Source organism: Nuphar pumila, chromosome 1 (assembly GCF_984573655.1).
Source record: "Nuphar pumila chromosome 1, dmNupPumi1.hap1.1, whole genome shotgun sequence".
NCBI classification, from domain to species: domain Eukaryota; kingdom Viridiplantae; phylum Streptophyta; class Magnoliopsida; order Nymphaeales; family Nymphaeaceae; genus Nuphar; species Nuphar pumila.
Window position 1 is genome coordinate 181,115,404 of NC_143249.1, and position 24,332 is coordinate 181,139,735.

The following is a 24,332-nucleotide window of genomic DNA, read 5'->3' on the forward strand; positions in this document are numbered from 1 at the left end:
GTAAGAGCCAGATCTGAAATCAAACTGAATCCAACACAGCAGAGTTAAATCTGGATCCGAATTTGGCGTGACCATCGATCTGGATGGACAAAAAGGGTTTGGAAAAAAGTGTTTTACTTGTAAAAAGTTCAGATGCATCGGATTGATGATTATCCGAATGCTATTCGATAGGAAATACTGCTCCAAATACAAATCTAATAAAAAGAAAGTGTGCCATGTTAGTCCAAGTTTGCCGAAACTTACACTGAATGCTATCTAATTACTATAAAAATGTGCCAGATTCCAATCAGTGGTCCGGCTGAATCTGGTGAATTTGCACCTAAGGCTGGTAAGCTGAATCTGGTCAATTTGCACCTAGGGCTGGTAAAGCAAGCTGAATAAGTGTTCAAGCTTGGCTCATTCTTATGGTGAGCCAACCAGAGTTCGAGCTCATAATGAGCCCAAGTTAAATCAGTCAAGTTCGAGCTGGTTTGTTTATAGAAAAAAAAAACATTGGTTTAAAGATAGAAGAATTAAAAAAAATTATATGCAAAATATATTTTTTAATACCATATAAGTAACTCTCCAAGATTTTAAACTCGAAAAAACACATAAAATTTAAAAAACAATTATTCTTTTTTTATATCAACTAAAACCTTTTTAACTTAGGTCTAAAACCTTAGGTGGGTTACATATCGATCAATCACAACAATAATGAATTTAATGTGGATAACATTTATTAAAATAATTCAATTCCATAAGACAGAGTAATCATAAAATCCAGAATAACAATAATTTTTTCTCAAAACAACTAGTAAAGTTTATCCAAAACTCAGTTTCTTATAAAGAAAAATGATTGGCTCTTTGATGTTGCCTCAGCTTTTTGCAGCCACTCTGACTCTGCTAGTCATTACTCAAAATAGTTTTTTTAGGAGGTCAGAACAACCCCAAGTATACATGCATAGAAATAGGCAGACATGAAACCTATTTTTCATACATAATAACCATTATCAGTGCATAAGCATTTTAACAATCAATCTTACTTATGCATGAACATTTAATTTATGCATGACTTACTAGTGTGTAATTAATTCAAGGGTTGTAATAATTCAATTAATGAGAATTTTACTTTATGCTTAGTTTAAAATAAATGAACATATAGTTTAGAATGAATGAACATTTTTAAAAGGATATTTTCAAATTCATTTCAAAATCACTTGGAAAATCTAAATTTCTGAAATATTTTTAGAAGCATACATATTTTCAAGTTCAAAATCATAGTACAAACATGATTCTATGTGCATTTCTAGGACTTAGAATAATTTTTTAGACAAATTTAGGCAAAGCAAAGGCATAACATTCGATCCTTGGTTCAATTACCCCTAGTAAAGGCTTCAGAAACGATTTAACCTCGTACCGACGAGCGAGCCCTATCTCTCCATTTTCTTATATTTTCTAAAAACGAAGGCGAGTTATTTTCCATTTTTTTTTCAAAAGGTCAAGTGGACCTCGCGAGAGTTTTTCTTTTCCTAAAAAGAAAGGAAAATTTTTGCAATGATCACACATACCCAGAATGACATCGTAAAAAGTCATGTCTAGTATGATCAGGTCGTCAAACAACTCATGCTCCTCGATGACTACACGGACTGCAAGAAAGTATTTCCTGCAAGAAGATGATGTACCCATCAGAGACATCACATCAAGAGCCCTCTCGAGGCTAGATGAAAACAGATAAAGCGAACTCACAAATGAAGAAGATATAAAGGGATGGGTAGCACCCGAATAAAACATTATACGGGCATAGTGGTCAACAACTATAAAAATGCCTTCGATCAGGTCATTCTGATCGACATGTGTGGCAGTTGTGGTGGTGTATACTCTCATATTGTTCCTCTGTTGTGCCTGTTGTTGTTGAGGCCTCTGCTGCTATTGTTGTCCATCCTGAGCCACCGGCTTATTCAGACAGTAGGCATCGATATGCTCAGGCTGTTGGCACTAATAGTAAACTCCCTTGAAGAGTGGACAAGAGCCTTGAGAATGGATCTTGTTGCACCTCTGACACACAAACGAAGCCTTCCTTTACTGTTGCCTCTGCTGAGGTCAACCCTGCTGGTGCCCTTGATGTGTCCTCTATCTCTTACCCCATGCGCTTTGTCGTCCATAGGTGGGTTCTTCCTCGCTCTGCCACTAGTGCTATATCCATTGCCGCCTCACTTTTGCGATCCACTCTTGAACCTCTCTCATTCTTCGTTCAAGATGGATGTAGACTCGATTGCATCACTGAGGGTAGTAGGGTGACTCATCATCACACGAATCTAAAGTTTGTTCTTTAGTCCACGAACATACTTTGTTGCCTTTGCTATATCATCAGCAAAAAGGTTCGAGCACTAACACTCCAAACTCCTGAATTTGGTGGTGTAGTCCACGAAACTCAAGTTCCCCTGAGCCAACTCGAAGAACTGTTATTGCATACGTTTTCGTGCAAAAGCAGGAAAATATGCATCTAAGAACTCCTCCCTGAAGGTCTCTCAGGGAATAACCTCCACTCAATCGTACTTCACCCGTCACAGGGTGTCCTACCATTTCTTGGCATTGCCCTTCAGCTGGTACGTGCTAAAGTCAGTCTGCTTGTCCTCGGGCACATGCAAGATAAGGAATGTCCTCTCGGTCTCCTCGACCCAACTCTCAGCAGCCTCTGGGTCGGCTTTCTCTAAAAAAAGTTGGTGGATCCAACTTTAAAATTTTCTCGTAAGTGACTACGTCGGTGTTTGGAGTGACCTCGATGAAATGGACACACATGGTCGGTCGCGTCGTCTGCACCTTGACGTGTGTAGTCACTATCGTAGTCAAGGTGTTGAAGGCATTCAACATGAAGTCTCTTTGCTCCTACCAGTCAGCGGGATCACCAAAAGTCGGTGATACATCTAAAACATGAAAATTTATTAGAATCTTATACCTGATCAAACATACCCCCTTAAGATTGATCCCAACACAAATACAACAATACATTCACATCAAAATTTCTAATTTACATAAAAGGAATTAAATCAAGTCATTCTCATAGTCTATCATATGAAATTTAAACAAATTCATATTAGTAAAGAAAATATCAGATAGCCCTTACCGGTGATGGAAACTGCTCAGGGGTATGAGTCGTGACTTGCTGACATTTTGGACAGGCCTCAATTACCAAAAAAAATATTTTTATACACAAAAGTGGTTAAAATGTAAGATCTTGTGGTTTGCTCTGATACCAAAGTTGTAACGACCTCAACTCATACCCGTTGAAAAGTAAATTTTTTTTTAAACAATTGTGGAAACTATACCCAGAGATTCGGGGCTTTACAACCATAACATAATCCAAACCATAAGAGATCTTACATTAACCATCAACTAACTAAAATAACCTTATTCATCAATAACTAGAGTTTGAGAACATTATTCAAATGAATATCAATAAAAATAGATCTATACTGTCCTAAAGTAAAACGTCAAAGCAGTCACAAAATCCTCGTAGGCTCTCTATAACAGTTGATCTCATCACTGGGCTTCAGAGGCTGTGAAAAACATAAAGAATATGGGGTCAAAATCATAGATCATACGTATGACTTCCTCTAACAATTCAAATAGGCAAAAAAAGCATCTACTTAAGATGTATTGAAAAACTTATTCAGTTCTTTAAATTATGTCTTTTTAAGCTAAAAGAAATCATCTTTTTTCATATCCGAAATTGCATGACAATCAAACAGTTTGTGTTTTGGCAAATTCAATTGCTTATTTAAATAAGCTTGATCTTATTTTTTATCTTAATTAAAATCATATTTATGATTATTTGATTATAATTATATATTTATTTCTAATTGCAAGTGTCTATTATTTAAAATTTAGATATTTCAATTGATTATTTATAATTTATAAAAGATAACTTAGATCATTGATTTGGTCATGAAGATTTTATTTGCATATTTAAATTGACATGTCAATCATGTATAAAAGTGTATATCTTATCTTATTACTATGATTGTTTAAAATAAATTTAATATATATATATATATATAATTATTTTAAATAAAACAAAATAATAAAATTCTATACTTATTGCAATCCTATGTGAATAGGCTATACTTATTTTTTGTAATATTTGAATTTAATAAAGCTTAAAGTTATTGTTGAGCTGGCATCTCTTTCTCTCCTTTTCCCACTGCGGGTAAAACATCTAAGATGGGAGGCCATCTCCACTCCCATCTGCCAAATCCGAGGATTATAAGTCCATGTGTCTTTGGCCCAACCCCTCCTGGCTAGGACAAGGATCCAGGAATTTACACTAAAAACGAAGAAGAATCTTAGATCTTCATAAAATGCAGATCTGGTATCCAATGTTTGAATTGCTCAGATATGGCATCAGCCCCACAACAAATATTTGAGGTATTCAACGTGGTAAGCAGGGCCCAGGTTCGCATCCCTCCCCCACATGGGGCTTAAGAGATATCTGGTAGGGGTCTGCCAGACCCAGCTTGCCTTTCAAATATATATATCCTAGGGATTCAAACCATACAAAAGGGTTCCAGCAACATTGCCATCTTATTTTCCAAGAATCAATGAGTTTCACTTAGAAAATTCCAGTGGTTATTTACTGATTTGTCATCAATGTACACATTCACGCATTGATTCTCATAAGCTTTATAAGCAGACTCCAAAGTAATGCTGCAAAGTTCTACTGGTTCTTCTAAATGTTTTCAGAAATTCAAGCTAGAATTCAGAACATTCCAAAAGTAGAAAAATTTATTTCAGGCAGATCAACACCAAGATTTGGAAAAGAAGAAAACCACAGAACACCTAATATATGCATATGAATTGATGCTTTGATACATTAGTTATCATAGGCGCTAGGCTGAGACTAGGCGGTGAGCTCCTTAAAAGGCTTAGGTAGGAACCAAAATAAAAAAAGCATAAAAACATAAAAAGCATAAAAAACATATATATTGTCCTCTTTCTTCTTCTTCTCTTCCTCGAAAGAAGAAAAAAAAACCTAAGCTTTAAAAAAAAATAGTAGTGACAACCTAGGCGGCAATATAGGGCCCCACTGCCCAGACCTGGTCGCCCCGGCGGTGGGGCTATGCCTAGGTCATCTAGGCGCTGCCTTTGACAGCTAAGTTTGGTACAAAGACCTGAGTTGGACATCATGAAATATATCAGAGACGACAAAACTTTCTTGCAGTGTGATCAAAGTGATGAAACTTTAGACAAAGAACAGTAGCCAGGGACTTCATTACAACAATGCATCTCATTGGAAGCTCGATGATGCTATCCAAGTTTGCTTTGGAAAGTTTTACCAAAGCCATCCATGCTTGTTCTACAAAAACGAGCTTTGGCACTCATTGCTACCACGGTTTCAAATCGCCAACCAGTCCAGCAGTCCAGTTCAAGATCTTCTGCCCGGGCTTCAAGTAGATGCTCTTATCATGTGGGAGCTTACGCGCAAGGCCATTTAATATCTGATGAAAAGCATCACCCGGTTGAGCTGGCTGTGGGAAAAGCATAGCCTGCTTCATTGCAGGATTTGCAAGCAACCTCTGTTTTCTCAATATAACCTCTGCCGGTATGTTGGTGAGGATGGTATCTAGCCTGGGGACGTCCTCCTCATTCACAAAAACACCAATTTCTTCCCATGGAATAGCATCTGCAAAAGGCAGTACAATATCGTCGGCTATAATCACAGGTATGCATCCAAATATCACTCCCTCGACTAATCTGGGACTCCATGGAGCCCATCCCAAAGGACACAAGCAGAAAATAGCCCTCTGCATGTCTTCATAGTAAGTTGCAGGATGCTCTGTGGAGATGTCAAAGAGTGGGTTATCCTTGAAGTTCTCCCACACTGATGCACGTGCTCCTCTGCGCAATTAAAGAAAAATAAGAAATCAAACTGATAATCAATACCATCTTCATGGTTCCATTATTCAGCAAAGATATGCGCACAAGCATATCAAAATAGTTGTAGATGGTTGTATTCGATTATGTTGTTACCTTGCATAATAGCCACCTTCTGGGTCATTACCCACATCATAAAACAACCCTCGAAAGTATACAAATATAGATCGAGGGGTATCTGGTGGAATAAAGTGAGCTTGCATTTTCTGTGGAGGAGCATATGGAGGAATGACAATAGAAGTAGCCTCATTTAAGCATACGTGATTCCGCTGACCAAATGTCTGAACCAAAGTAGCTCGCTGGAGCAATGGAAGAATTCCTCGTTCAACAGCTTTCTCTTCCTGAAATACAGCAAAAGCCCATTAAGCAAATTTAAAACATATAAGCACCATTTCTCACCGCAACAAATGCAAAATAGCGCATCATTAGATTCTGATATACTTTTATTCAGATTAGCCAAATAAAGCCCCCTAACTTGCAAGGTAGTAGAGCTTTTCTTCACTTTAGATCAACCTCTGTATTGTTTGACATGCATCTTGAATGATTACTAGTAGATGCTGCATAATCTTTGGCAACAATAAAAGCACAAAATATTCTTAGACTTACAGAGCCATCTCAATAATAATACCTAACTTTAAATCAACCTATGTTGCTTGACATGCATCTTGAATGATTACTATTAGATGCTACATAATCTTTGGCAATAATAAAAGCACCAACCGGGTAGTGAAAGATGTAGCCTCCGAAAGAAGGCAGAAATTACAAGAGTGAAAAACAGAAAATTGACTAGGCAGTTTTCACCTGGTAATGAAAGCAAGCCCCAAAGTCATGTGGAACAATAAAGAAATGGTCTGCCCCTTCGGTGCGGTTCCAATATGGCCAGTTTGTAGAAATAAGCTGAATTGCACTCCTCATCATCCGTGGTGATTTGAAAGGCAGGGGAAGCCCATTAGGAGTTAGATCACAGGTGGTGTATACAGGTGTGTAAAACCAGTCAGCTTCCTCTGGGTTGAGAGTGCGAACTGCACTTGACAATAGGAACCTATGCATAAATATCTCTGCAGCAAACATATGCATCAAACACCTAGGGTCTTTCTTCAGAATCTTCCGGTTATATTTGCTGGGCAGCTCATAAACAAAAACTTTCAGCCTTCCAACTGGATCATCCTCCAACACATCACCAGCACTCCCTATTTGCAATCAAATCCCAAAATCAAGAGACGCTCAAAGTGGTAAATATTAATTTTATAGTCAACTTGATCTCAAAAAAAGTTTGAACTTTGAACCATATTGCAACATACAACCCAAAAAACAAAAGAAGACAGAAGAAATAACAGTCCTATATCATATTCCAATTTAAGGATCAATCATTGCACAGCTACAGCATAGCAGATAAATAATCAGAAATCTCTAATGTGATAATCATACAGCAGTAATCAGTAAGGTGTCAAAAATTTGTGCAACATAGCATTTCATGCCCTGATCACCATAGCCAACACAAATTTTGACCCCAAAAAGAAAGCACCAATAATAGGTTTTAGCTTCTATTCTATTCACATCAGAAGAGAAAAATCATTGCTCTTTGATGCGCGCAAAATCTAAATTCAAGTTTGCTGTAGCAGAGTCATTGATGGGAGCATCAGAAGCATCGACATTGACAATATTGCATAGGAAAGGGGACGACACATGAACAGAAGGATCAGGCTACTATGATTCAAAATGTAAACATATCCCAAGGGTAGAAGTGCATTTCATATATTACATGTAGAAACGCAGATTTCATGTTCATAAACCTTTAGGCAAAATGACTTTTCACCACCAACATTTATCTGAAACACATACAGTGAGACAACTTTTGCTTATAAAAGGTTCCGGATATGCATGATGTAAATCCCAAACCTTAAGACTACCATGAGAATGCTAAAAAAAAAAAGCTTCAATGAAGGAAACAATTCCTAATTGTGAGAACCATGACCTGTAAGCTGCAACTAAGGAAATGAGTTCATGTTTCCCAACTTGATGAAGGCCGGGTTTTCATACCATTTTGTTCTTATGAAGTGCATTAGAGAAAATGAATTTTCATATAATCTTTTTTTTCCTTTTCTTATATGTGCAAAGAAAACAGGTGACCAGAAATAAGGGATAAATGTTTCCAGATCAAATCAAACTGTGACTGACATATAACCATCCCTAGACGTTACTTTAGGAACCCGCACCCTTATCTGTGCTTCCTTGCTTCCAAACGATTCTTGATTGAATCAAAATTCTATTCCAACCCAATACAGATCGATTCGGAATGCAGTGACAAATCCAAAATTTCAACCGCCAACTTAGTTTAACACACCAATTATCACAAAAATAGCAACCTGATTGGTCTCCTTCACATGAAAACGAACTAAAAAGAGATCAATAACAACACAATCCAATGGCCAAATCCTGCCTAAATCTGTCATTTTTGCGAAGAAAAATGGAACCAGAAACCGACCACCACACCATTATTAAGATAATCTGCATTCCAAATAAATGATCCATAGACTATAAATCACGTTTCTTCAAAAAATATGGGAAAACAGAAACTCCACAAAAACTCAAGAATTGAACCTGAGATGCGTTCCGGCTGCTGACTGTGGTGAAGCTTCTGGGCAGAAACGCAGAAACCCAACATCAGAAAGATGATGATATGAAGATGGGTGTGCCTCAAATGGCACAAAGACTCGGCCTTCATCCTCCTCAGGAAGCCCTGAGCACCTGAGTTGCAGGGAGAGTGAAGGAGAAACAAGAGAGAGAAAAAGAGAAAGGCAGAAAATGAGGAGGTGGGTATCAAGATTTATCAAATAAAAATGGAAAGGGGAGTGTGTTGGGACGTCGCAGAGGTAGTGGTTGGAGCTTGGAAGGTTTGGGGGAGTTTACTTAGGTTTTGGTTTTTCAGGTTGAAGAAGAAATGGGATTTTCAGACATCAGGAGAGAGATAGAGAGACTCTAAGCAATGACAATGATTGGTCAATGAGAACATTCAAAGTGACCTTATTACCTCTTGACAAAAAATAATGAGGCTCGACCTAGGCTCAAGGTAGGTTTAGTAGGTCCCTCATTGAACTTGCCTTGGTGGCTATAGGCCGATTTGGACACTAGGATCATAGTCACAAATAAGAGTGTCAACGGGTCGGGTTTGGTTGGGACCCTGGTGGTACCAGACTTGGACTCATTTTTCGGGTCTGAAACTGGGTCTAATCAGGCTCACTATAAGAAAAACCATACTCGAACCCGATAAGAACTACATGAACCATACCCAGTAAAATCATATTTTTTATCATTTTTACATTAAAAATTTACAGGTGGGTCCAGATCTGGTATAAAATTTCACAAACTATACCCGGGTCCATATATTAATTGGACCTTTGGGTCACCATACCCAGACCAGACCATATAGGGTTTGGTTTGGTTTGGATCGGGTCTGGGTAAACCATGCCCGTGACCCTTAGTCACGAATCTCCTTTCAGAAAAAAAGCTCTCAATATTATGAAAAATCTAGTTTTCTAAAAAAATATTAAAAAAATACAATAACAAATTTGATATTTTAAAGTAAAAGATATTTTGACAACAAAGTAAACCCAATAAACCCTTCATCGTAACGGGCCGACCTCTTTGCAAGGTAAAGGTCAGGGTTGAAGACACGACCACCTAGCCTTAGGTGCCCCGACCATGATATAGCAACAACACCCCATGCACCAGCGAGATTCGATCCTAGACCTTCAACTTGACACACGACCCCAACGATGACAATGATTTAATCTTGGACCTTCAACTTGACAAAGATATTTTCAAAATACAATTTTTAGTATAATATCAAGCCTCTTAAGATTATTGCGATAAAATCATCGATTTTTTAAATATCTGAGATATTGTGGATAGTATATTGGATATTATGGTCATAGTACCAATACTAACTTTTTTTTAATACATTTATCATGTTTATTTACAACTAATGAGGCTAGGATATATATGCTTTCGAATTGCTCGTTTTTTAATACATATAAAATTGCTGGTTATTTACAACTAATGAGGCTAGGATATATTCTTTTAGAATTGCTCGTTTTTTAATACTCATTTTTTGAATAAGAACCCTTGTACTTTACTATTATTTTTAAATGTTTTTTAAACTTGATAATATATAAAATGTACATAATATATGTATAGTATATATAATATGCACATAAAACATTTATAAAATACATATAATAAGCATATTATGTATATAATATATATAATTTATGTATAAAATATATAATATGTAAAACGATCTTATACACGCCAAGCCGAGCCAAGATTGCCATGTTCATAATCTGCTCATTTACCTAAACGAACTGGTTCATTGAGCTCAATTTCCTAGCCAAGCCGAACGATGAGCTGCTCTTCTCGTTTCACATCCATACTCAAATATACACTTGGTCCAAAAAACCATTCAACTAGCTTTATTTAAATAAACAAAATTATTAAAATGCTTTTACTATTGATTTGCTTTACAAAAGAACATGAGTTGTTTACTGAAAAAGACAAAATAAATCATATCATGTGATTTTAAAGCATAAAAAATTACGAACTTTTTCTTTTTTTACTAAACAATGTTTAACTAAAAGCAGTAACTGAAGTGTTGGATGAATTTTAATAGTAAAATTGGGTGGTTTTCTGTAATTTACTAAAAAAAAAAACTTGAGAAAACTTTTCCCCACAAAACACCGATTTTATCAGATTCTGATAAAAGCAGACGCCCCTTTTAAGTGAGACCCATACGGCAGCACCTTCCAAGTGGGGATGGCAGTGGACCTGGGAACAAGGTCTCAACCTCCGCCCCATCTCAAAATCCTGCCCTCCATCCTCGCCTCTATCCCCATTTCATGTCCTCCATCTCTGGTCCAAACGGGGCGAGGAGGGGCAGGGCCCCGTTTCCCCTCGGTCCCTAAAGAATGATCAGGGTGGCGGCAGGGCAAGACCGGGTTGGAGACGGGGATGGAGCGGGGTGGGGAAAAGCATAAGTTCATCCCCGCATGGGTTTTGATTTTAATCCTCATCCCTGTTTCATGTCCTTAATCCTCGGTCCAAATGAGGCGAAGAGGGGCGGGGCCCCGTTTTCCCCCCGGTCCACTGCCATCCCTACTTTCAAGTTCCTAAACCTTCCCTTGTGGGCCCTGTGTGTGGGGTGGGGTGGGGGGGGTGGGGGTAAACGGGTGAGAATTGGGTTGGATCGTGATTGATCTGGGTCTACACTTAATTTCATGATATTTGGAGCAAGAGTGGGAGGTTCCTATCTGGTGCCCAATTGAAGGATCCTGGGTCCCCTCTTAGATCTGTATCCAGCAAAGATGTGCCATATATGGTTTGAGTGAACCGGATCTGCTTCAGCCCTACTTCTGAGATATTGGAACTATGCTGGTTTGGATCCTGAACCAGGACTCCTGAATGTGTTTACTCACCAAAAGGTGAACCTATAATGACTGGTGACCGGATTCTAATCCAAATCCAACTCAAAGTGTATGCAATCGGTCCCACGTGTTGGAAAAAGTTAAGTAATAAAATATATCAATTGGGGTCCAAACTCCAGGTCCATCTTATTCTCTCTCTTTCATTTATTTATTTTTTAATAACGGGGAACCTTCGCCGAGAACGGGGTTACTTAATGGATCTGTCCCCAAGCGAGGGGGATCACAAGGACATTGCCTCAGATCTAAGATCCAAAATGCTATATTCGAGAGGGTTGTTATCTACACAAAATTGCCGTGTTGTGTTTTACACTAGGGATGGCAGTGGACGTGTGTGTGTGGTGGTGGGGGGGGGGGGGAATGAGGCCTGCCCCGCCTCGCCCCGGTTGGACCAGGGATGGAGGACATGAAATAGGGATGGAGTTTAAAATCAAAACCCGTGCAGAGATGGAGGCGGGGATGGACATGTATGTGTAAATATTGTGTTTTTGGCATGGTTGAATATGTGAATATTGAAGCTATGTAGGGTTAGAGAAAGATAAATGTATATGAATGTATGTTTAGATATGTTTTTTGCAGGGTTAAATATGTGAAATGTTAAAGTTACGGAGGGTAGAAGGAATGGGCCGAGGAAAAATGGGGCTTAGCCTTGTTTAGACCGGGGATGGAGGACATAAAACGGGAATGGAGGTTAAAATCCAAACCTGTGCGGGGATGGAGGGCAGAATTTTGAGACGGGGCGGGGGTGGAGACCTTGTCCCCTGCCCCTGAGTCCACTGCCATCCCTATTTTACACAGAAAATCGCTAAGCAATTTCCTGTATTTGTATTCTACATAGAAAATCGCTGCATGCATTAGCCATTTCCTTTGTTTTGTGTGGCCCGAGTACTTTACAAAGTGCTCAGCCTGATTCCCTAACCATGCCTCATACAGCGATCATGCTAGACCAGGTTGAAGCTCACAATAAGATTGTCTTCGGATTTCCAAATAGCTTTGCCCATTTTGGATCCGCTTGAAGTTTCCAATAGGATTGTCTTTGGCTTTGCAAATTGATAAAGACCAAATATTTTCTAGATCACACGAAGATTGGATCCAACAAGGACAAACAGGGTAACTAGCTCCCAACAGTTTCTCGGAAAGTTGCAGAAAAATATCATGAATTTCTCAAAACTCATCCAATATCTTCTTCTGGTTTACACAGCCTTTGTGTTGGTAACTAGTCTTCATCCTCTTCAATCAACTGCTGTATGTATCATTTCATGGACAATCATTCTGTGAAGAGTTAATGTACTACAATTCTAACCAGTTACAGAAAACAGAAAAATGGAACATACATAAGGGTCAATTACTATCAGGAAAGAATCACTGAAAGGCATTGTTGAGATAAAAGTAGAGACCAGCAAGAACTGCAACCCCAACTACAATTGCAATAGGTAATGCGTTTCTGCACAAAAAGAAAAACAACGTTAAAATCAGAAAAAATGAAGCAATGATTCAAGAAGATTCACCTAGTCCACTTGTGAGTAATTGAAGTCTAGAACAAGTAAAATTTTTCCAGACTCTCCGTTGTGTCCAGAATTCTAGTAAAAGGCCGGAAAAATGCATACCCAATTGCTTCATCTCTCTTCAGCTGCACTTTTCGAGCTTTACGAACATCGGTATCATTGACATCCTTTGTTACAGCCGGTTGGTAAGGCTTAAACCTCCTCTTTGGTGCACCACAAACTGCAGCAGCAATGTAATGAATCAGGATTTTGTTGATGGTAGTGCAGCGTGCCATAAAAAATGGATGTGAATCAAGTCAGAACTAGCTTGTTTGGATAAGTGAATTCCACATTATCTAACTAGTATTCAAATCTGAACTTTTTGGAGAGGAACTATAATGCCATTGATAGTTTGTTTGGGTGCACCCACTTAGCCAGATAAACGGGATAAGATGGGATATTGCACTGTGGAGCACCACTCAAACTCGGCTTAACTCGTTCTTCTCTAGATACACATCCATACTGCTCCTTAGGTTGCTAAATTATACATAATGTCCTGCTACCTTATCTACCTAGAATTCAGATATGAAAATTTTGGAAAGGAACTACTGTACCATTAATAGTTTGTTTGGAATTTGGATGCACCTATTTACTCATAAATGGAATAAGCTGGGATATTACATTCTGGAACACAATGCCAACTCTAAGCTTATCTCAAAATTTTCTAGATAAAGAAGGCGCATCCACAGAGTCTTTTAAATTGCCAAGGCATACATAATTTTCCGCTACAACCAAAGTAACTTCTGAAGGAAAAGGAAAATCTAGAGCCCCAATTCCAATGTACTGGATGAGAAGAGAATATGCAGAGTTACCTGGGCAGAAGTACTTGTCAGGAAGTTTCTCAAATGGGGTTCTCTCATTGTAAATGTACCTACAAGCAGAGGCCAAATGAGTTTCATTTCTCACAAAATGATGAAAAAAAAGAGAGGGTTTTTCTTTATTTGGAGAGGAGTTTGTGAGACGAGAATTATACCCACAATCTCTGCATACATATGCCTGTTTGGATGAAACCCTCATGGTGAATCTTGGTGGTGCGGATGCCAGCTGTGGGGAAGCAGCAGCAGCAGCAAAGAGTTGAAGCGATGTGGCTCCATTGAAGAAGGCAGACTTGAGAGCGAACCGGTCAGGGTGCAGCCTGAGGCCCGGCTGAGAGAGGCCTAATAGACTAACAGGTGAGGAAGCCTGGCAGGGCCTCACTGTAGTCTGCGCGGCCATCTCTCTCTCTCTCTCGATTGTGTGGCCAATTCGGTTGGCTTTTGAAGATAGGAAGAGCAATATGATAAAGTCTAGTAATGTTCAGCGTGGCAACCAAACGCCCCACATACGTCTTAAAAGTTAAAACCACATTTTGTTTCTAAACCCTTCTTATCCCTTCTCTCTCTCTCTGAAAAAGGCACCCACCTTCATAGAATTTACTCGTCCACCCACTCAAGTAAATCTCTAATAAACCTGCCTTTCAAAAAAAAAAACCCACATACCACAGCCAATGCCTATAATGGAATCTCTCTCTCTCTCTCTTGTGTGGCCAATTCCGTTGGCTTTTGAAGATAGGGGGGAACAATATGATAAGAAATGTTCAGCGTGGCCACCAAACGCCCTTAAAACCCCACTTGTTCTAAACCCTTCTTATCTCTTCTTTTCTCTCTCTCTCTCTCTCTCTGAAAATCACCCACCTTCATAGAATTTACTCGTCCACCCACTATATTAAATCTCTAATAAACCCCACATATCACAGCCAATGCCCATAATGGAATCTCTCTCTCTCTCTTCCATGGCTCTTCTTTCTCCCTCTACTCTTCTTCCTTCTTCACAATTTACCACAAGCAGCACGACAAGTACTGGTTTTTGCGCTATTCCTCTCTTCTTCCGCCGTCGGTTAAATGGTATCAGTATCCCTTCGTCCACCACCAAATACAGAGAACTCTCTGTTCGTGTCTCTCTAGATCTTCCTTCCACATCACTGTCTGCAATTCCCTGTTTCTCTCTAGCTGAAAATGCGGGGTACTCTTTGGCTAGCTACTACACCTCTTTGGGCCTTTTTGTTATCTCGGTTCCTGGTGTTTGGTCGCTCATCAAACGCTCTGTTAAATCCAAGGTTGGAATTTTCCTTTTTTTTTTGGTATCTCGCTAGTTTTTCTTCAATTTGGTGTTCCTTTGTTTAACGACTTTTGGATGTGGGTTTTCACAGATTGTGCAGAAAACATTTGTGAGAGATGGAGATGACGAGAAGAGGAAGGCGCCGAGCCAGGTTGCCGGAGAGATACTCTCTTTCTTCACTCGTAACAATTTCAGTGTTTCAGATAGAGGAGAGATAGTCACGTAATTCCCTTTCCCCTTTTCCTTTCTTGCATGCCCCTTTTCTTGGCTTTTCTTGATTCTTTTTTTTTTTTGCTTGATCCTGTTTTTGCTTCTGAATTTCTTTGGATGGACTGATCGCCTCGGTTTTTATCTGTATTTTGTGTCTATTTTTGGCTTATGTGTTCTTTGTCTTGTTTGTCGGTTTCAACGGCTGTTGAACCTGTCGTAATGTTGATATCTTTGATTCAGCTGTCTCTCTCTCTCTCTCTAGGTTCGAAGGAACAATGGTTCCAAGCAGAGGGCAGGCAGCATTACTCACATTCTGTACATGCATAAGTTTGGCCAGCGTTGCTCTTGTGCTGACCATCACCATCCCTGAAGTAGGAAACGGATGGTTCTGGCTAACAGCATTGAGCCCATTAGCGTAAGTCTGAAAAAACTTTAGAAAACCCATTAGAATTTCTTCTGAGTTGCATTTATGATTGACTTCTGAAGTCAGTACCAAGAATCTATGTTTTTAGTGATTTTAGTAAGAGCATCACTTGGAAACCAAAGATGACAACCTTTTAATTCTTGATGCAGAGGGGCGTACTATTGGACGCGAGCATCTCGAAAAGAGCAGATCAAGATGAAGATGATAGTAGCAGATGATGGGAAGCTGTCAGAGGTAATAGTGCAAGGAGACGATGAACAGATTGAGAGGATGAGGAAGGAGCTCAATTTGATGGAGAAAGGGATGGTGTACGTAAAGGGCATCTTCGAACGATGAGGGATTATAGAGTTTTGTTTTCCTTATTGTTCTTTTTCTTTTTGGGGTCCCTTCCTTTGATATACATGGCGCCACTAGGCCTTTCTTTTTTCCTGGTCGCCTAAGAAAATGCTTGATCCAAAAGGAATAAAAGTTGCAATTTTATGACATAAGATGATAATTTCATCTCTCTCTCTCTCTCTTTCTCAATTCTCACACACACACAAGAAAAAAAATGGCTAAAATCTATCTTGCATCCATTATGCTGGCAGTTGATAAAAAGCAGTTGGTTAACTCGATTCCATTGACAACCATCTGAATGCACACTTAATTCAAAAATGGGGTAATAAGAAACATGAAACTTTCCATGATAATATACCCTTTGAAGAAAATATCAATACAAGCGAACGGAATGAATATACATAAACTTGAATAGGTTCTTCCTTTGTTGACAAATGTGGGACTAAGCCCTAGATCGCTCTACATCAAAATAGGTTTTCCTTATGCTCGTTTGCACATCAAGCACTAAAAGAATCTTGGTCAGCTTGGTATTATTTTGATAAGCTCTATGTCGAACAACAAGGTCTTGTCAATGAGGCCTTGGTTCCTCAGCACAAAGTCCAGCGCTCGTTGCCCCTGCAAACATAGAAGACAGAGTAGTTACTTTGTGCACCATATTAAGGACTAATGGGACAATGGTTTACACAAACAGATTCGACCAAGTATTAAAGCACCATCCACCTTTGACATGAGTATTGAGCTATGTCACATGGATACTCCGTTTTGATTTTTGACTGCTGTTCCGTATCTTTATATGCAAATCATATTGGAAAATTGGAAATTTCATAAAAATGGCCATATATGTCAGGGGACGACCCTTCGACTTACAAATAGATCGAAGAAACAAGCACCAAAAAGCAAAAAGAGAAAACACACACAAGAAAACAAAGATTTTATGTGGTTCAACAAGAATTGCCTATGTCAACGACCGAACTGGTTGGAATGTAGATTACAAGGATTCTACAAGTGTAGTTGGACTATACAAGGAGTCTATGGTAAAATTAAAAACATACCCTAAAAAATCGTCTTGAGGGCTACCGCCCCCAAACCCCCACCTTACGAGCAGGAGGAGCCCACCCCCTTGCAACCCCTTGCCAACTTACCGTGAAGTTGGATCCACAGAAATTTAAGATTTATATTCAGGTAGAAAAGAAGCTCCACACTCCAACAATGTCCCGGTATCCACAACTGTATCCATGTGACATAGGTATTGCTGGGTGGCACAACAACCAAATACCCACATCCTCAAATGCATAGACGCACAGTCACAAATCCCATTCTAGAGATTTTCTCAGAGAAATAAAGAAAATATGAAATTATAACAATTGAAATAACATTAAATCGCGTTGATACACCATATTTTTCACGATTTTACCAAGTTTTCAGACTGAAAAAGGAAAAAAATTCAACGATGATATTTGCGAGCATGCACAAAAGATCGTATTGCTTCTGAGACAGGGTGATAGTCAACACGTCTCCTAGCCACATCCAAATGCATTACAAAAACTGGACTCCTAAACTAATGCTACAAAGATCAGAAAAAGCGCTGGTTATTTTCCACTTACAGAGAAAGTAGCAGGTCTTGGGCCTTTCTTGTTGTAGTCATTATCTGGATATCCCAGGTCCGGAGGGACTATGATCCTGTGACACCACAAGGAGCATGATCAGGTAACACATTCCTTGCTGTTTTTGAGACTTTCCATATGACATCAAGGGCAGGTCCATGAAGTACAAAGACATTCTTTAACAAGCTTAATCCTGTAATTTCATGTAATTAAAATAAAGCAAGTCACCTCCGTATGCCGCCTGGTGACATGCCTGCAATAGCCTCCTCAAAAGCTGGTATAACCTGAAATTTAAACCATGGTATCACTGGTTCAGATGTAAACCAATTTTTCAGCAAGTCTACATCTTTTCTTAATAACCAAGTTGGGAGATATCATCTAGTGGAATTCAAACACGACACCCAACGGTCAAGATAGTACAACTTGACCAATCCATCTATTTTATTCAACACAACGTTATTTACAGAGTGATGCACCAAAAAGGAAACCAAAATGAGTTTGGTGATAAAGGGTTAACTTTACCTCCTAAACTTAATTATCACATAACAATTTCCTGCAATAACTAATGAAAGGTTTAAAACATAAACAGGAAAATCCATGCCTAGTCAATTTGATGGATGCACCTCCATATGTGTGTGTGTGAAAACTCAAAAGATCAAGACCAGATTATATGTTCACAGGGATTCACAACATTAAGTAGGAAGCAAGGGCAGGGATAAAAGTTTCCCTGGTGGGAAAAGAATACAGCTCATTCCATGAAAATAGGAAACTCTTCTATTTCTTCAAGATTTAAATAAACATATCAGATGTCCATCCACAAGCACAAAGTTTAGAAGTAAAACTAACCAAAATTCAAAGGATCCATAGTTTACAAACCTGCTCGTTTCCAACTACAAATTTGAAAAAATCTTTGTCATCACCCTGCAGAATCACAAAGCAACTATCATTATCATAACATTTTTTTAAGTGTCAAAATATAAATTTCTGATAAAGGCATAACACAAAAATATCATTCCAACAAACACAAGAAATAAAAAACTGGTTCACCTTATTATTCAAATCAAATTGTTAACAGTTCATATTAGTGGCAAGCAAGTATGTCGTTTCATCAAGTTAAGTATCAAAACTTATGATGCACAAGAGACTTGGACATTATTCACACCATAAAAAGAGTCATTGCTTTATTCTTTTACTGCCTTATATAGATAAATTAGCGGAAGCTGGCATTACACAATGACAAGCTCAATAGAAGCCAAGGATAGCCCTAACAAGAATGTCATGTTGACCATTTTTTTTCCTTTTCTGAAATGCAAAGAGGAGAATTTTTTTTGACATTCAGAAAAAAAAATGATAATTGTCCATAGAAAGAAATGACCACCTAAAATGGGGTTAAAAAGCTAGCAGTCATCAACGAAAAAGGGATATAAAACAAAAAAAAAGAATAGCATTTTTATGACCGAAAAATTCTGTTTCCCTTTTGCTATCAAACTTTGGAAGATGGAATAGCATCTGCCTATGTCTTAGTCATCTGTCCATTAACATGAGACATCTAAAACGAGAAGGAAAAAGGATGCAACTCAGGGAAGAACATGAAAAAATTTCCCATTTTCAACAGTTGAAACAATGAGAAACTCACAGAACTGGAATTCATGGATGACCTTGCTAGTCTGAAGTAACCAATGATAAACAAGCACTAGACACCAACAAAATCCAAAACAATTAGGGTGTGTTTGAATCCCTAGGATCTCAAATCTAAAGGATGGGATTTTTATATTCAAGGATAAGAGATGCAGGTAGTTCTGGTCCAACACCTTTCCAGGCCATAAAAACAAATCTCAGATCCATTTTCTGCTAGGGATATCAATGGTTTGGGTTTGGGTCTGATATCAGACCAAACCTTAATCCATTAGTCAGATTTGATAAAGAAAATCACTCAGATTCGATTTTAGAGTTTCACATTAAAATCTGATTACATATAAAATGTATATCAGACTAGCTATTTAAGCTAATTGGATATGGATTCAGCAAAACTTTTTCCATCAGAAACTCGTATCTGACTCCAGAATCCATCAGGCGATATCCGATTATTTCAGAACAGTAATGCATATAGCTGAATCCGACCCATTCAGATCCTTATCTTTGGGGGATCTGATTCGATTTTCTCCATTCTTAGCATGACCCCACCACCCAAAAAAATCCCTAGATATATCTGATAAATCAAACTTTGCCATATATTCTGCAGATCTGTGTTATACCAGGCATAAATTAGTAATGATTGCTTCATAAATGTACAAAAGTTCACATTGTCATATCAGGCCTAGTAGAGCACTTTTATGTAAGTCATCACACCAGAACCCACAGAATATTACATTATTTTCTATGAAGGTTAGTTAGTTGGAAGACTTCACAGCAATGCACAACATTTCTAAAGGAATACAAACACCATGGAGAGTGTACAAGACCCATGTAAAAGTAGGAAGCATAAGGATCTATATAACAAGAAAAACAAAAGAAAAAACATTTTGAGCTATGGTATTGTTTTGCAGTACCTCAAAGGAACCACCCTTTGTCTTGTTACGAGCTTCAAAAATGCGACCATAATAGCCTATGGTATAACCATCCCAGTCTACCTATAATAGTTTAAATCCATGAGCAATGCCAGAGTTGATGAGTGCAATACATAATCCAGGCAAACAGTTTGCCACAGTTCAAAGAATGCAAATTATATTAACAATATTAGTCAGGCTAGGTCAGGAGCCAACAACCAAATATTTTATGGACATGCACAGAAGGGAAAACTTCTAATTTGAAAGGATGCATGTCCAGAAACAACTGCATAGTTACGCCCTAAGTACCAGTTGGAAGATTGTACTGAGTAATTGAAGTATTCTTCTGAGTGTTTGGATATGAAGGGAGAAAACTCTCATCAGAACCACAATTTTCTTGTTCCTGTGAAGTGGAAAAAAAGTCCTAAAGTCAGCTTCCCTACTTTTCCAGAAACAATAGCGACCATGACCTTTTCGAGTACTCATTACCACATCCCTAAGTGGTAATGGGAATTCCAAGAATCATGTGGCTCCCATGTTTTTTTATTTTCTAGAATCGTCATTGAAGAGGATTCTCATTTACCACCTATTTTCCCAGTAAACCCCCCTATCAGAAACACACCCTTTGTCAATTTGATAAAAGTTGCTTTGCCAACTCCAATTTTGACCTACTACTCTAAAGGAACTATTGTGATTCAAACTGACAGTTGACATCAAGCAAAAAGATTAAAGTGAATGTTATGATTAACCACTCGGCCTTCTGCACCAAGCTGTCGAGGAAGCATAGTGTTTGATCTAGAACTCAGAAAGCTAAGTATGATGTAACACAATGAAACAGATGAAACAATAATAGTGACAATGGCTGCCAAACACACACACAGTGTCAAAGGTTGGGAGATGGTTTTCCTTAAAGACAATCTCATGTTTATTAAAAAACTAATACTCTCTCTCTCTCTCTCAAGTCATGTTGATTGGGTTCCTTCCTTACCACAACAGTCTCGCCTGTCTTTGGTGTAGGACCGCTTCCTTTTCGTAAGTCCTGCAGGCCTTTTAAAATTCATAATGCAATCACTTAATGCTACTTGTTATCCATGGTAATGAAACTATAAAGCAAGGACTTAATTGTACCAAAATACTAGGTGGGAAAGTATATATTTACACATATTAATAGGTGACCTTGTACTGAAGACCTGAGCTTGTTTCTGTGTAGTCAGGGTAGCGCATTTTTGTTTTGCCATAGTCCTTCCCACGAAGAGCTGGCACTGCATATATCAAGAAAACATGCCTAAGAAACTCTCCATTTCTTCCACTGCCAACAAAGTTGCTTGAACAGGATCAACACAAAAACAAAAATTTTCAACATACTGTCTGCAAATTCAGAGGCCACAGCCAATGCGACCTTTGGAGTATTTTGGCAGGGTCCCATAAGCAATCCAATGGTTGAAAAGATTATTACTCTTCTTTGACAAGCATCCATCCCATAAGCAGCTACATATGTGAACAGAAAGACATCCATCAAAAGCCTATAATATTAGTTAGCAATACTAGCAACATTGTCCAAACTAATGTTTATTGAGGATATGAAGTACAAGTCAGCAGCATATTTTCCTTCGTCCTGTATACACACAAGCGCATGCGTGTTTGTGATTGGGTTCATCTCTCTCTCTCTCTCTCTCTCTCTTGTGTGTGTGTGTGTGTGTGTGTGTGTGTGTGTGTGTGTGTGTGTGTGTGTGTGTGTGTGTGTGTGTGTGTGTTGGAGGTGGGGTGGGGGCAGTCACCAACCGTCTTGGCAGTACCTTGGCAAGGCAACTTATTGGGATATCTTTGTTGTCTACAAATCTCAAGGATATCAAGTAAAACAGTGAAGTTTCAGGGGGAAATGGAAAATCAAGAAAAGTACATTTTATCCGCGTTTCTTATGAAAAATACTAAAAAGTGGAAGAGTGCCAATAAAAAATAAAACAAAATAAAACCACTGTTTAGATTAAAAACAAAAAGAAAGATTTTGTCAGGGTTTCCTAATAATTTCTCAAAATTTTCATGATATCTTCTAATAAACAAGTTTCAGAATATTTGGAGAATTTCATTTACTCATTATTTCACAAAAAATATCATGATATTTTCTCAATATTGACAATATCATATTATCTAAGAGTATGTCTGTATATAAATCTAATTATGTATATAAACCTAAGCATCCTTACTCCCACGACCACCCTGCCCACCTCTGGAAGCTGCGGATACACCTGTGTGCCAGTGGGGTACCCCTTGGATACTTGTTATATATTGTAATTGTCATTATCATAGGTTTAATTAGAACCATAAAATCATTTTAACATTTGTTTTTTTTTTCTCCAAAATGCACATAGACTGCTGTTAGAAATGGATAGGAATGGACTTGTTCAACAAGCCACTGTTAAAGTTGTTCTCTAAGGGCCACTAGAATATGAAAATTAGAGTGTGAACCGAGATTTCCATGGGCTTTTTCTGTTTTTGTTTCTTAAATCTGATCGTAAAGATGTGATCTACATGCTTGGTTTTAAAGAGACTGGCTCGTGAATCATCGATTGAGATGCATAAGTAGGATTCTTTAAGGATTGGAAATCAACAACTCAGAATTTTCGTAAATATTTAAGCATTCAAAATTCATGTTTTTTTTTGTGTGAAAAAAAGCATGACCCAACTGTCTGATTCTTAGCAAATGAACCATGCTGATCACATCTGGACGGTCGGATGAGGAAAAAAAAAAACAGAAATGCCTTAGTTCACACTCTATTTCTTATATTTTAGTGGCCTTGTTCTCTCTGATTAATCTGAATTTACATGTGTTTAGTAAGAAAGAGAGAGCATTCACCGTCTAGACTCGACATCGCCAAGACCGGGTATCTTCCTGCTGCCGGGAGCAATCTCTTGACGTTCTTCTCTGCATTTCCCTGCAAAACCGATCAGAAAACAGAACCAAAACTGAAAAAAGCCCGAGCCGAACGATTTCTCCGCGGATCTAATCTTCGATCAAGAACGAATGCAGAAACAGAAATCCCAGAGAGCTAATTCTAGCGCAGCCTCCTCTCCGTATACCGACCGGAAAACTAAAAACGAATGCATAATGAACGGAAAACTCCGGAACGCAAAGGGGGATCGAACGAACCTCAAGAGGAGGCCGCCGAACGGGGAAATTGAGGGACCGGTTGCGGAGGAATTGAGCGCCGGAGGACAAGGACGCCATGGCCGCGCAGAGGGGGGGGGGGCGAGCTTCCAGAGCAAGACGAAGAGCGAGCGAAGGAAGGGTCTGATCGGTTGTCTTCTTCCCCTTTTTATAGTGGGGATGAGATGGGAGGGAAGTCTCTGGTGGATAACGGATTTTCGCGCCGGACGATTTGCGCGCTAGAACCGCTCGTGTGGTCGCCCGTGCGATCGCCCGTGCGATCGCCAGGTGTCCACCGTTGGATTGGGATCTATGTCACAAAGATTCGTAGACACGAGGACACGCGATGCAGGTTGGTCTCGCAAGTTCAAAATTCTTTTGGGAAAATGGGATACTCGACAAGGAAATTTTTTAATTTTTAAATATTTAATTAATAAAAACTATTTTTGATATGTTAATATTAAAATTATGTTTTTGTTAAATAAAACATTAAAAAAGATGATCAATGACTATGTCGTTGTGTCGGTTCGTGTCATCAAATGGCGTATCCTTGCGACAAAGATTGAGATGCCTGCCCTGTGGTGGCACCAGTTCACCAACCGTTCAGGGCCATCTGATATGATAAGTTTGGTTTCGGACCCGGTTGAGGAGTTATGGCCATATTGGGCCTTATTTGTTGGACCAATAACAAACATCTATTGGTAACTTAAATGATTTTGTTTCTTATGGTTAGGGGTGTCAACGGGTCGGCCTATAGGATTCGGGTATAGTGATAAATAAGAAGACCCAATTAAAAACTAGGTCCAGACTCAAAGGTCCGATTAATACATGGAGCCAGATATAGTTTGTGATAGTTTATACCAGACCCGGGCCCAACCCGAGTTCTGATTAAGACCCACATTTTTCCAAAGTAAAAATGATAAAAAATATTATTTTATCAGGTATGACCCGGGTCTGGTTTATGTAGTTCTTATAAGATTTGGGTATGATTTCTCTTATGATGGATCCGATTAGACCTGGATTCAAACCCGCTGCCACA

General features: G+C 38.7%; 4 protein-coding genes across 4 annotated transcripts; 1 reads left to right on the forward strand and 3 right to left on the reverse strand.

Moving 5' to 3' along the window:
• Positions 1-5,176: 5,176 nt before the first annotated feature.
• On the reverse strand, positions 5,177-8,912 carry LOC149851537 (putative beta-1,4-xylosyltransferase IRX10L). The gene is made up of 4 exons (XM_090001200.1): positions 8,512-8,912; positions 6,712-7,100; positions 6,007-6,251; positions 5,177-5,874 (listed from the first exon to the last, which is right to left on the reverse strand). Exons 1-4 carry the CDS (start codon positions 8,633-8,635, stop codon positions 5,361-5,363), a joined length of 1,272 nt encoding a protein of 423 aa, XP_089857326.1. The 5' UTR covers positions 8,636-8,912; the 3' UTR covers positions 5,177-5,360.
• Positions 8,913-12,657: 3,745 nt separating this feature from the next.
• Positions 12,658-14,193, reverse strand: LOC149851538 (uncharacterized). The gene is made up of 4 exons (XM_090001211.1): positions 13,905-14,193; positions 13,744-13,802; positions 12,995-13,112; positions 12,658-12,831 (listed from the first exon to the last, which is right to left on the reverse strand). Exons 1-4 carry the CDS (start codon positions 14,144-14,146, stop codon positions 12,750-12,752), a joined length of 501 nt encoding a protein of 166 aa, XP_089857337.1. The 5' UTR covers positions 14,147-14,193; the 3' UTR covers positions 12,658-12,749.
• A 398-nt stretch (positions 14,194-14,591) lies between these two features.
• On the forward strand, positions 14,592-16,144 carry LOC149851539 (protein COFACTOR ASSEMBLY OF COMPLEX C SUBUNIT B CCB1, chloroplastic-like). Its single transcript, XM_090015317.1, has 4 exons — positions 14,592-15,026; positions 15,120-15,250; positions 15,501-15,653; positions 15,812-16,144. The coding sequence occupies exons 1-4, from the start codon at positions 14,670-14,672 to the stop codon at positions 15,996-15,998; spliced, it is 828 nt and encodes a 275-aa protein (XP_089871443.1). The 5' UTR covers positions 14,592-14,669; the 3' UTR covers positions 15,999-16,144.
• Positions 16,145-16,321: 177 nt separating this feature from the next.
• Positions 16,322-23,426, reverse strand: LOC149851540 (FKBP-like peptidyl-prolyl cis-trans isomerase family protein). The gene is made up of 10 exons (XM_090001220.1): positions 23,297-23,426; positions 23,003-23,081; positions 21,514-21,636; positions 21,325-21,410; positions 21,137-21,187; positions 20,152-20,232; positions 18,479-18,523; positions 17,831-17,886; positions 17,603-17,678; positions 16,322-16,613 (listed from the first exon to the last, which is right to left on the reverse strand). The coding sequence occupies exons 1-10, from the start codon at positions 23,372-23,374 to the stop codon at positions 16,518-16,520; spliced, it is 771 nt and encodes a 256-aa protein (XP_089857346.1). The 5' UTR covers positions 23,375-23,426; the 3' UTR covers positions 16,322-16,517.
• Between the last annotated feature and the right edge of the window lie 906 nt (positions 23,427-24,332).